General features: G+C 52.9%; 2 protein-coding genes and 3 non-coding genes across 5 annotated transcripts in view; 2 read left to right on the top strand and 3 right to left on the bottom strand.

The window, feature by feature from the left end:
• ALOXE3 (arachidonate lipoxygenase 3) overlaps nucleotides 1–7,947 on the bottom strand; it is a 19,931-nt gene extending 11,984 nt beyond the window's left edge. The window contains exons 1-10 of the mRNA XM_010843055.1: nucleotides 7,783–7,947; nucleotides 6,973–7,177; nucleotides 5,751–5,832; nucleotides 5,084–5,203; nucleotides 4,652–4,777; nucleotides 2,151–2,254; nucleotides 1,473–1,645; nucleotides 580–723; nucleotides 268–471; nucleotides 99–185 (exon numbers count right to left, since the gene is read on the bottom strand). Coding sequence (XP_010841357.1) covers nucleotides 99–185; nucleotides 268–471; nucleotides 580–723; nucleotides 1,473–1,645; nucleotides 2,151–2,254; nucleotides 4,652–4,777; nucleotides 5,084–5,203; nucleotides 5,751–5,832; nucleotides 6,973–7,177; nucleotides 7,783–7,929 — 1,392 coding nt within the window. The 5' untranslated portion in view covers nucleotides 7,930–7,947. The remainder of the gene's footprint in view (nucleotides 1–98; nucleotides 186–267; nucleotides 472–579; nucleotides 724–1,472; nucleotides 1,646–2,150; nucleotides 2,255–4,651; nucleotides 4,778–5,083; nucleotides 5,204–5,750; nucleotides 5,833–6,972; nucleotides 7,178–7,782) is intronic.
• A 219-nt stretch (nucleotides 7,948–8,166) lies between these two features.
• The window catches only part of HES7 (hes family bHLH transcription factor 7), a 5,981-nt gene continuing 3,346 nt past the window's right edge, over nucleotides 8,167–10,801 (bottom strand). Inside the window, exon 6 of the mRNA XM_010843202.1 lies at nucleotides 8,167–8,254. Coding sequence (XP_010841504.1) covers nucleotides 8,167–8,254 — 88 coding nt within the window. The remainder of the gene's footprint in view (nucleotides 8,255–10,801) is intronic.
• Nucleotides 9,100–9,172, top strand: TRNAK-UUU. The gene has a single exon. It is a non-coding gene; the product is annotated as a tRNA-Lys (tRNA).
• TRNAQ-CUG lies at nucleotides 9,753–9,824 on the top strand. The gene has a single exon. It is a non-coding gene; the product is annotated as a tRNA-Gln (tRNA).
• Nucleotides 10,255–10,336, bottom strand: TRNAL-UAG. Its single transcript has one exon. It is a non-coding gene; the product is annotated as a tRNA-Leu (tRNA).

The following is a 10,801-nucleotide window of genomic DNA, read 5'->3' as shown; positions in this document are numbered from 1 at the left end:
GGGCCGGGAATGGGGAATGGGATTGGCGGTCCCATTGTGGGCGGGGCAAGGTGCCCTCAGGGGCGGAGCCCCGGGCAAGGGCAGGGTAGAGGCCGCACCTTGTCCACAAGGCCCTCAGGGTTGAGCAGCGTAGCACGGGCGATGGTGTTCACCTGCAACGTGTAGCGAGTGTGGGGAAGCAGAAGCTGCAAGTGGGATGAGGTCACAAGAACCGAAGGTCAGGGGAGAAGGCCACCGTGCCCCCCCCCCCACGAGGGTCACCCAGACCTTGTAGATAGGATGGCAGAGCGGCAGCTGACGCAGCGTGGCCATGGCGAAGGCCTCGCACAGCAAATGTGTGCACAAAAAGTGCGTGTTGTTCTCGTGCACCAGGAACTCAGAGTTGCGCACCCACGTCTTCGCCAGCAGCCAGTCCCAGTCGGTGTCAGTGGGCAAGAAGATGGGGCTGTCGGGCCCAGGGGTCTGGCAGAGCTGCATCGAGGAATAATTAGGGGGTGAGGCTTTAGACTGATAGGTGCCCCCTGAGGCCGCGTTCCCGAAGCCTGGTCCACACCCCCTCAAAGCCAGCCGCAGGCTCACCTGGATGGCCAAGGGCACCAGCGCCCCCTGGGGGTTGAGCCACAACAGGCAGAGCGGGGCGGCCACGAACTGGGGGTGGCCGTTTATGCAGTGGACCGGGACCTCCGCCAGGATCCAGTAGTCCGCTAGGAAGATGTTGCCCCTCTGGGGAAGTTGCACGGAGCTTTAGAGTGTCCTCCGCACCCGCGCTCTGCTTCCCTCTCTGTTCTCTGTCCACTCCCACTCCAGCCTGGGCCTCAGTGACGCGTGGTGCCTGCACTAAAGGCCAGTGTTGGGAATCTCACCCTTCCCAGAATGTCCGGAATGAGGTCCAGCTGAATCCTTCCTTGTGCAACCTCTCACCTGGCTTCCCAGCCTCTTGGACAAGCCAGCATCCTCTCCTCCTCTCCCCATCACTGGTCCTTCCTATTCTGTCAACTCAGATGACTTGAGTGTATTCAGTATCAATAAAATCAACACAGGAAGAGATTTCGCCAACCACAACTCCAGCCTTCTGGAGGATGCCTGAGGGCTTGACTGGGTCAAGATCAGAGACTGGGTGGGTCATCATCTTCTCCCATACCCCGAGAGTTCCTACTTCTCCAGGATTGTCCTTACTCTGTCTAGTGGCACTGCCTTTGGCCTGTCCTAAAATGGCTTTCTTTGGGCCTCAGCACCTGGGATCTTGGAGGCCCCAGAACCAGGGCAGGGCCTCTTCCTCCAAGCTGTCACATTCATGCATACCAGTTCACCAGGCCCTGTCTCATGCCTCAAGCCTGAGGCCCATCTGGGCCTTACCCATAACTATTCTGTTTAAAAGGTGCCAGGCTGGGGATGAGGCCTACAGGTTGGATGCAGCCATCCCACCCTTACCCTCCACACCCATCCCTTCTCCCTACTGGCAGCTTACCCACCTCTAACTCTGTCTGCAGGCAGGTGCCTGGTCCCAGTGAGGGAGCCACCATGTCATTGGTGATAGGCAGCTTGCTGGGCAAGCTGGAGAGGCAATGGAGCATGACAGGGTTGACGCCGTTCAGGTACTGGTACCCGAAGAACTGGTCTTCACACCAGTGCTCTCTGACGTACTCTGGGGGACAAGAGAGGGGGCCAGTTGGGCTGAAACCACTTCACTAGATCCTGCTCAGCCCCGCACTTTGCTAATCACTATGGTTTAGTCTTTCCTCCCAGCAGTCCTATGAGTAGGTGTAATTATATCTTCAGTTTAACACGGGACTCTAAGAGGCAGAGTGACTTGCTCAGTTGGGTGGCAGACTCGAACATATGTCTGGCCCCAAAGCCCAAACCTCTTGATGACAGGGGTAGGGAAGAGAGATAAGTGCACCTGACCAGGATCAGGACTCCCTAAGTGACCCTTGACCCTCGCTCTGTCCCCACTTGCCTATTCTTGTCCCCACCCAGAGGAAGGAGAGATGGGTTCCTGAGAGGAGTCTGGGAGAGTGCCCCCAGTGAAGTCAGGAGCCCTGCCCACTGGAACCCCACAACCCAGAATTCAGCTTTTTCCCAGCATGAGGCAGAGGAGCCTGAGTACAGGGTCGAGTGGAGAATGGACCTCTCCACCTGGCTCTGCACACCTGAAGTGAGGGTCTTGTGGCAACGCATGATATTCCGGATGTCATCCAGCTTCTTCCAGGAACCCTTGCGGTCCAGCAACCCTCGAAGCTTCATGCCCAAGGACCTATGGGAGGGGAAGTTGGGCTTGGGGCTGAGGGCTGCCATGGGCACTGTGCCCCCAGCCTAGAGCCCTGGAGGAATTTCCCTGTCCAGGGCTTGTTAAGCTGTGCCTGTCCTAGAGAACCATCTCCTACATCTCCACCTCATATCAAGACTACCTGTTCTTCTGTGTGCATCGTAGATGCAAAGTCCTTCATGAAGCATTGTCTGATCACCCTTCAAACATAGACCTTGTGTGTATCTTTCCAAAAATACCTGCTACTTCCTTCATTATATTGTGAACCCTTCATTATGTCACTACTCAAATCAACTCCTATTATACTGTGGGCTCCTTATGGCCAGGACTGGGCTGTGTTGCCCTGACATACCCAGTTTGTAACAATCGCTCACTAGCTAGGCCAAGTCAAATGGAAGGGAATGGAACAGAGGACAGGCAGGTGTGTGGCAGTCGGTCAATAAAGTAAGCTGTGGAAGGAGGCGGATGTGTCATGAAGAGTGTGGGCACCTGGAGAAGGCATGGGGGGAAGGGGGCAATAGTGACCTGACAAGCCCAGGGACAGGTTCCTGTGTGCTCAGTAAGGAGCCACTCACTCCTTCCACGAACCTATGCTGAGCGGCTGCCCTCTAAGAACCTGCTGCTGCTGCTGCTAAGTCGCTTCAGTCGTGTCCGACTCTGTGCGACCCCATAGACGGTAGCCCACCAGGCTCCCCTGTCCCTGAGACTCTCCAGGCAAGAACACTGGAGTGGGTTGCCATTTCCCTCTCCAATGCATGACAGTGAAAAGTGAAAGTGAAGTCGCTCAGTCGTGTCCGACCCTCAGTGACCCCATGGACTGCAGCCTACCAGGGTCCTCCGTCCGTGGGAGTTTCCAGGCAAGAGTACTGGAGTGGGGTGCCATTGCCTTCTCCTTCTAGAGGATGGGAAAAACTCAACAGGAGCATGGTCATTAAAACAGAGGCTGAGGAGGCAAGACAGGAGAAATAAAAGGCCTTCCTTTTCCAAGGCCTGCCACTCACGTCCTTTAGGGCACCCTGCAGTCACGCCACAGTAAAGCCCAGTGACTCCCTCCCCTCCATAAATGACCAGAGACTGCCAAATGCCAACTCCTCTTCCCACTGGACCTTCTCTGAGCCCCACACTGGCACTCCACATGGTCTCCTGGGCCTTCCCCTGCCTCGACCCACATATCCATCTGGGGACCAGCTCAGGTGATGCTAGCTTCTGAGATGCTCCTTAGTCCTGCTGGGGCCTCTCAGTGGGTCCTTGTCCTGAAACCTGAGCCCCCTTGTGTCTTCCTGTGGACACACTCAAGCTCCATACCCCGCCTCACCCCTACATCCCCTCCCACTAGTTCTTCTCCGGAAGAACGGCTGTGGCACCAAAGCCCAGAACATGAGGATCCAGGTCCTTGCCATGGCCTCCTCTGGGCCTGCTAATGCAGCAGGTAGCAGGTGGCTGAGCCCCACAGAATGACCTGGGTCTTCCCAGGACCCACCCATTCCCCCTCTCCTTTCCTCTCTCCCAGCACAAAGCTTCAATCCCATCTGTCTCCCAGCAACCACCTCCTGACCCCTGCTCCTGTCAGGACCAGATGTCAACTGGACCCCTTCCAGCCACGTCACACTCAGAACCTCAGACTTGAGCTGCCCGTGACCCCACCAATATTAATTAACACCCACCAATATTAATTAACTGCCTTGCAGATACATCTCCCCAGGGGAGCCTGAGCCCGTAGTCCATCACAGCCAAGACTGTATCCTAATACTACAACTTTTTGTGCTGGATATTAGCTTTTTTTTTTTTTGGCTGCACTGTGCAGCCTTCGAGATCTTAGTTTCCCGACCAGGAATCGAACCCGTGCCCCCTGCAGGGGGAGCATGGAGTCTTAACCACTGGACCACCAGGGATGTTCCCTGGATGTTAGCTCTCTAAAGTTTTCCCCTACACCTATGAAGTCAGTATGAATATTATTGTCATAAATGAGAAAACTGTTTAAAGGCTATCTGAAAATCAAGGTCATAAAGCTAGAAAGTATTGGCCAGGAAATTGAACCTGAGGTGTCCTGACCACCTCCTTAAATCTTAAAAAGACTGGCCCTCTCTGGTCCCGCTCAGCCTGGTCCCACTAGCAGTGACTGGGACCGTGCTCTGCTCAGGGTAAGTGCTCAATTAATTCTATTGGTTTGAGGGCTGGAAAGAGAAGGAGAGTTTAAGAGCAAAGAGGTGATGATGGGGAGCTAGAGAAGAGTTGCTTAAAAATAGAGTGGAGATGGGGCAGGGGGAGGTGAAGGAGAGACTGGGGGTGGGGTGGATGGAGGGGAGACAGGGGCAGAGATGTAGATGATTGATCAAAGGGACAGAGGGAGAGGGAGCAGGAGTGCAGAGAGGGCAGTGGCCTCACGCGGGGATGGCGTTGAAGAGCAGCGAGGTCGTCTTGGTGGCGGAGTAGCGAATATTGGGCTCCATGTGCAGCAAGGAGGGGATGTCAATTTTCATGGGGAAGCCAGGCAGGTACTGATTCCCACTGCTGGGGAGCAGGGAAGCAGAAGGGCAGAAACCAGTCAGAGGGACCTGCAGTCCATTCCCCTTAATTCCTCCCCTCTCTCCTCCCAGAGAGTCCCCAGGCCTCTGCTCACTCCAGGTACCTTCCCTGCCCTCTCCCCTCCTCTCTGCCAGACTCCTGGGGCCATCCCCACCCATTCTGCTCCGGACACTTGAATTAAACTGCATTTGTCACAGACTATGACTCCCAAGCTGCCCAGCCAAGTCCTCACAGCAGACCCTTCACTTCATGCCCTTCCAGCTTCTTCCCCAACTCTCAGTCCACCCTCACCTGTCACCTGGGTCTGCACGAGGCGCTGTCTTGGTCAAGGCAAATTTCTTATCTGACTCCATCTCCTCAAAGCTGCTGACATCTATAATGCGGGGGAAGCCAGGGGCGTAGACTTTCCAGCTTCCAGGGGAAAGAGATTGAAGTGGCAAGTGAAGGTTAGGGTAAACAGAAGCCTTAGCTTTTAAAGACACAAATTTAAATTAAAACTCCCAGAAACCACCTACTTTCTGAGCAGGTGACAAGGAATTGAAGTATGTTTGTTTTTTTCCCTGAAGACACTGGGCTTCAGATCTGGGTAGTATTTGAGGATGGCATGAATATCCAAACTGGTTTAGAGTTGGGTTTGTGTTGAGATCAAGATCATGGCTGGTTTGGGGGTGAGGCTCAGGATGGGCTGAAGTTGGCCAATCCTAGGGACATGTCTGGTATCTGGGTCACATCAAGGACAGCTGAGGGTTGAGTGTGGATCCATTGATGGTACTGGGGACAATTATCAGTACTTGTGTTTTGGGCCTGGACTCAGGGTCAGCATTAGATTGAGGTTTAAATGAGGGTGGTGATCAGAGTTGGGCCCCCAAAGTTGGAACTGAGGTTAGAGTTAGTAACAGTCTGATTAAGGATCAGGTCAGAGTAAGATGGGAAAGAAGTCAAATTAGGCCACCCTCACCGGTAGCATTCCTGTCGGGCCTGGAGTTCCCGTTTCCTGTGATCCAGAAGGAGGGGAAGGGAGTCCTGACAAATAGTTCTTGCTGTGGGTAATGAAGATTACTCATTGGTAAGTCTCTTTTCAAATGACACCCCTCCAGCATGCCTTTCCTGAACCCCCAACCCTTGAACCCAGTCCCTCAGGGACACTGTTGTCCCCCATTCTTTGTGCATTCATCAGTAGAAAGGATTTGGGGCAGCTTTACCCCCAGATTATAACAACTCTCTAATTGTTTACATGTGTGTCTCCTTTTCAAGACTGCAAACTCCTTGGGGGCAGAAGTCACATGGTATTCATTTTTTGTATTCCCAGCATCCAGCATGGTGCCTGGCACCATGCACAAAATACATATTTGACACAGGACTGGTGAACAAACATGTCTTGTGAAGTGACTGGTGGATGTGTTGTGGTGACAGATAGGGATTTGGAATGCAGTCTGTGAGGAACTCAGTGTCAGCAAGGGTAATGTTCACTCACTGCACCTCACCTGACATCATCTCTCAGCCCTAAGACTCATCTCCACACTCAGATTCACCCTAGTCTTGCCTGTCTCTGGATGAGATAGCTCAGGAGATGTGGGTGTGGGAAGTGGGGGGTGGGGGTGGGGGTTGGGAGGGAAAGGGGTCCAGAGACTGAAGTAGCTTCAGTCCAGCATCCTTCAAAGCCCCCCACTCAAATTCAGGAAAGAACCTGAACAGCACCTCACAGAACTTCATCCACACAAGGAAAGCCAGTACTAATGGGCCAGGGCCTGTCCAGCTAAATTCTCTAAACATTCAGGGCTTCTCCCCAGTTGAAATTCAGTAACTCCACTTGCAGGTTAACTCCTCTCAGAGGAATTGACTTGGGAAGGAGCAGGGTGACGGTGGCGAGCATACCACCATCTCTGTGTGTTTCTGTGCGTATGACTCTGAGTGGTATGAGTGTATGTGAGTGCACACCTAGACTGGGTGTGTCTCCAGAGGGGTACATACTGCCCAGAAAGCGCCTGCATTTCAGGGTGTTCGAGGCTTGAATTTTCAGAAAGCACCTACTTGGGATCCCTGAGTTGCAGTTACCCTAACTCCAGCCCTACTGTCTACACCCCGGGCTCTGTGACAGCCAACCACCCCCACCCCCCACCGTCTCTGCTGCTCCCAGCAGGTGCTTCCGAAGCCCAGGCCAGCCCCTGCCTCTGACACACCTGTTCCTGGTCGAAGCTCGATAGTGCAGTAGCCCTCCATCCACTGGTAGCAGGGGAAGTGGGAAAGGGTGCCATCGGGGGCAGTGACGCAGATGCAGCTGCAGTACCAGGAGTCTTGGGGGAAGAATGCATAGCGCTCCTTGTGGAGCCGCAGCAGCAAGAGCTCACCCAGCTCCTCTGAGCAGCGCACCTTGTACTTCTGCACCTGGGGTGGGGGCAAGAGAGCAAGCCGGTGAGAGGCGAGGAACAGCCTAAGTCATCCTGCACCTTGAAAAGTGCACCTACACCTCCGCCTTCTACACCTCCGCCTTGCCTGACAAGTACACCCAAGCTGGCTGTACCCCATGCAGTGCCTTGTCGTGAATTACAAAAAGGCATCCTTCATCTGGCAGAAGCTGCTGCAGGAGCCCTGTGTGAGCAGGGTGCATTCTGGCTCTCCCAAGCCTCCTTGGAGCCCCCACCTGATGTTGGCCATCTGCCAACAGTGCTGGGGCCTGGCAGAGTCAGGTAGACCCCTCTGGAGAAGAGGAACCCCAGGCTCAGAGAGGGCAAGCAGCTTCCCCAAAGCCCACCTTCAGTTATTGGAGAAGGAGCTAGGAAGCCAGTGGAATTCTCTGGAGCCCCTGCCTGGGTAGGATTTATGATCCCCAGGAAAGACAAGGACCAGAATGGGGTGGCCACGAGGTCAGGGCCGGCATCCTGAGTTCTGCAGGATTTGATGAGCCCTGGGGAGAAAAACCCTCCCCTCCTTCAGGATTCCCTGTACCTGGTGGCCCTCAGGGTCGCCACCTCCCTTTCTCCTCTACTCACCGATCCAGAGGCGAAGTCCCTGCCCATGCGATCCAGTCGCTGCTTGGGGCTTTCACCACATGTGCCCACCAGTGTGACAAAAATGTTGTCCAGTGTGCCAGCCATCAGGTAGGGACCAGTGGTCACACACACGCAGTACAGGGCCATGATGGGAGGAAAGAAGGGATGCCCCAGCAGCTGGCCTGGAGGAGGTGAGCCACAGAACAGGCAGGGCTGAGCTCCTGGGCTGCCGACCCGCGGGACCTGGTTGGGCAGGATGGGCCTTTGAGGAAAAGCCCAGCTCTCTCTGGGATGCTCTAGGGCCCACTCGCTGGCTCTCTGTCTCCAGAAACTCTCTGTTCTTGCTAGCTGCGGGCTGGCTCTTCCCACCCGCAGCCTTTCTCCCTAATAGTTGCTTGTTCGCCTCTGGCAAAACCGGTCCCTCTGACTGGCAGGACCAGGTTCACCCAGATAGCTATCAGGAGCCCGGGTCCTACTGGGAAGGGAGGGACCAGATGCCAGAGGGAGACAGGCATTAGGTGACGCCTGCATGATTGGGACATTGATCTGTTCCTGGTCAGAAGCCAACTGATGCCCTGTCCGCCCACTCCTCAGCCTCCCGGAAAACCTTTCCTTCTCTCTCTCTGTCAGAACTGGGCACAGGGCACCCGCATTCCTAATTGTGAATCATCCATGTGAATCACTATACACAAGTGAGCCATAAATCACACGTGACTACAGCCACACGCGAGTCTAACATGCATCTCTACACATGGCATAGGGGTCATAAACAACCCTCCTGTCACCTCCTGAAGTTGGTACCCCCCTCACCCCCAACCCGGCCCTGTGTGTCCCGGATCTATGGCACGGCGGAACTCAGTGCCTCTCCCTTGGAATGTGGCCGATCTGGGGACCGAAGTCGTCTCCGGGAGCACAGCATCTGAAGGCTTCATGTGGCATCCTTTTCTCTCCGCGGCCCACCCTTGGCTTTGGGGCGGTAGGCAGGGTCGGCCCAGGTACGTGGGGTGCCTGGGACCTAGGTCATCGGACTGGGAACAAACTTCTCCCAGAGGGAAGCCCTCTGCGGAAGCGCCCCCGCGCGGCCGTGCCGATGCCGCACCCACCCAGCTTCGGCGGCGCTTAGGCTCTAGCGTCCTAACACTTGCTGTGCTGAGGGGGATCCGATAAAAAGCAATCACCGGTCACTGGCTTCACCAGCTTTCTCTCGGTTTCTTCTGGAGTCCCTTGCATACACACATAACTACAGTCACTTCGCTACGCGAATGAATTTCGTCAATACAAAACTCTTATAGAAAGTAGAACAAAGTCTGAGGGAGAGCCCGGATAGCTCAGTCGGTAGAGCATCAGACTTTTAATCTGAGGGTCCAGGGTTCAAGTCCCTGTTCGGGCGGTTACTTTTTCTCTACTGGTTGGTGCACGACAATCTTTGGATTTTTCAGTACCGTAAATATTTGTATTCCTTCGAACATAACAGAGGAAAAGAATAAGGCAAGTTTGTTAGATGGTGTTAAGAGGAAACGAAATTAAAGTACTTCAGGGTTTTATTCAGAAGGCAGAAGGAATGACAGTGGAGTGAGAGCAGAGATGTTTTAGAGCAGTACATACCCGAGCCATACGTGTGAATTTAATTTTACTAGGAGCCACACATCAAAAAGAGTACAAAGAAATAGGTGAAATTATTTTTTGAAATTAATTTTAGTAAAATTTTATTTAACCCAATATAGTCTCTTATCATGTAATCAATATTTTAAAATTATTAAATTTAAACTTTTTTCAAAGTATCGTTTAATTACGGTGTGTATTTATAATTAAAGCACATTTAGATTCATATTTCAGGTGCTTGAAAGTGGTATTCATCTTATCCGACAACTCCGTTTATTTTGCTTCATCTCCTGGGAGTGGCAAAGTGGAAGCAGAGTAGGAAGTTTGATAATATATACATAGTCTCTGAAAAACGGTGGAACGTCGTCGGTTCCATGGTGTAATGGTTAGCACTCTGGACTCTGAATCCAGCGATCCGAGTTCAAATCTCGGTGGAACCTTTATTTTTTCTTTTCACTCAATACCAGTGTGTTCTATTGTATTATTTATGAGTTTTGTGTATGATATTCTCTTATGTTCTGAAAGGATCTGAAAGAAAATTAAGCTGGTTCTTACCTTTTGAGCTTTCCAGACTAGATAATTCGAGCCTCTACCACGCCTTTAGGAGAATTTACAGAGTCACTTCAATATATAGCAAATTGTTTTGAATATTATCTTATGACGTGTCAAAGCGGAGATCGATAATGGAGATCCGAGATTTTTTTTTAGAAGTTTCCATTTTGTATTAATTTGGGGCTGGGATGCAGACTTAAGTTCTGTCTGGAATACAAATTGGTGAGACAGCTACCAGGAGTTTTCATAAAACTAAATAAATTATATTCTACAAAAAACTTCCCCAATGGTGCTTAAACCTAGAGAAAAACTCTGGTCTGGCAGCGGTGGGATTCGAACCCACGCCTCCGAAGAGACTGGAGCCTAAATCCAGCGCCTTAGACCGCTCGGCCACGCTACCTGCGTGGGGGACAGCCGTCCTCACAGTCCTCCTAAGAGACTAGAAGGAAGGGGGAGGTGGGAGGTGTGGTTCTACGAATGATTGCCCTAAATTGGCTGCTTTTCTTCTGAGAATTATGGAGATTCCTTCGGACAGCAGAGCAGCAGATGACAAAGCAGATAGACCAGAAAAAACAAAGGTACACAGAAATTAACAACAAAACAAGTTTATTCTTAGAGATGGGGCCACATCCGGGAGTGGGGTGCGCCTGAACTAGAAGAATTCCCCAAACCTCCAGCGAGCTCCATACTCGCTCGTTGGCTCATATTCCGTCGCGCTGTTTCCTCCACCCTTGTGCGCCCTCACTCCCACTTCGCTCACACGCTTTGCGCACGCTACCTCTTCCATGGAGGCCTCTGAGGTCCAAACCGCGCGCTCCTGCCACGCCCCTCCCAATTCCCTCACAACCCTCCCCCCCCCCCCCCC

This window comes from Bison bison, unplaced genomic scaffold (genome assembly GCF_000754665.1).
Source record: "Bison bison bison isolate TAMUID 2011002044 unplaced genomic scaffold, Bison_UMD1.0 scf7180017864180, whole genome shotgun sequence".
In the NCBI taxonomy this organism is placed as follows: Eukaryota; Metazoa; Chordata; class Mammalia; order Artiodactyla; family Bovidae; genus Bison; species Bison bison.
Note: the sequence above shows the minus strand (reverse complement) of the source record. Positions and strands in the feature narration are given on the sequence as shown.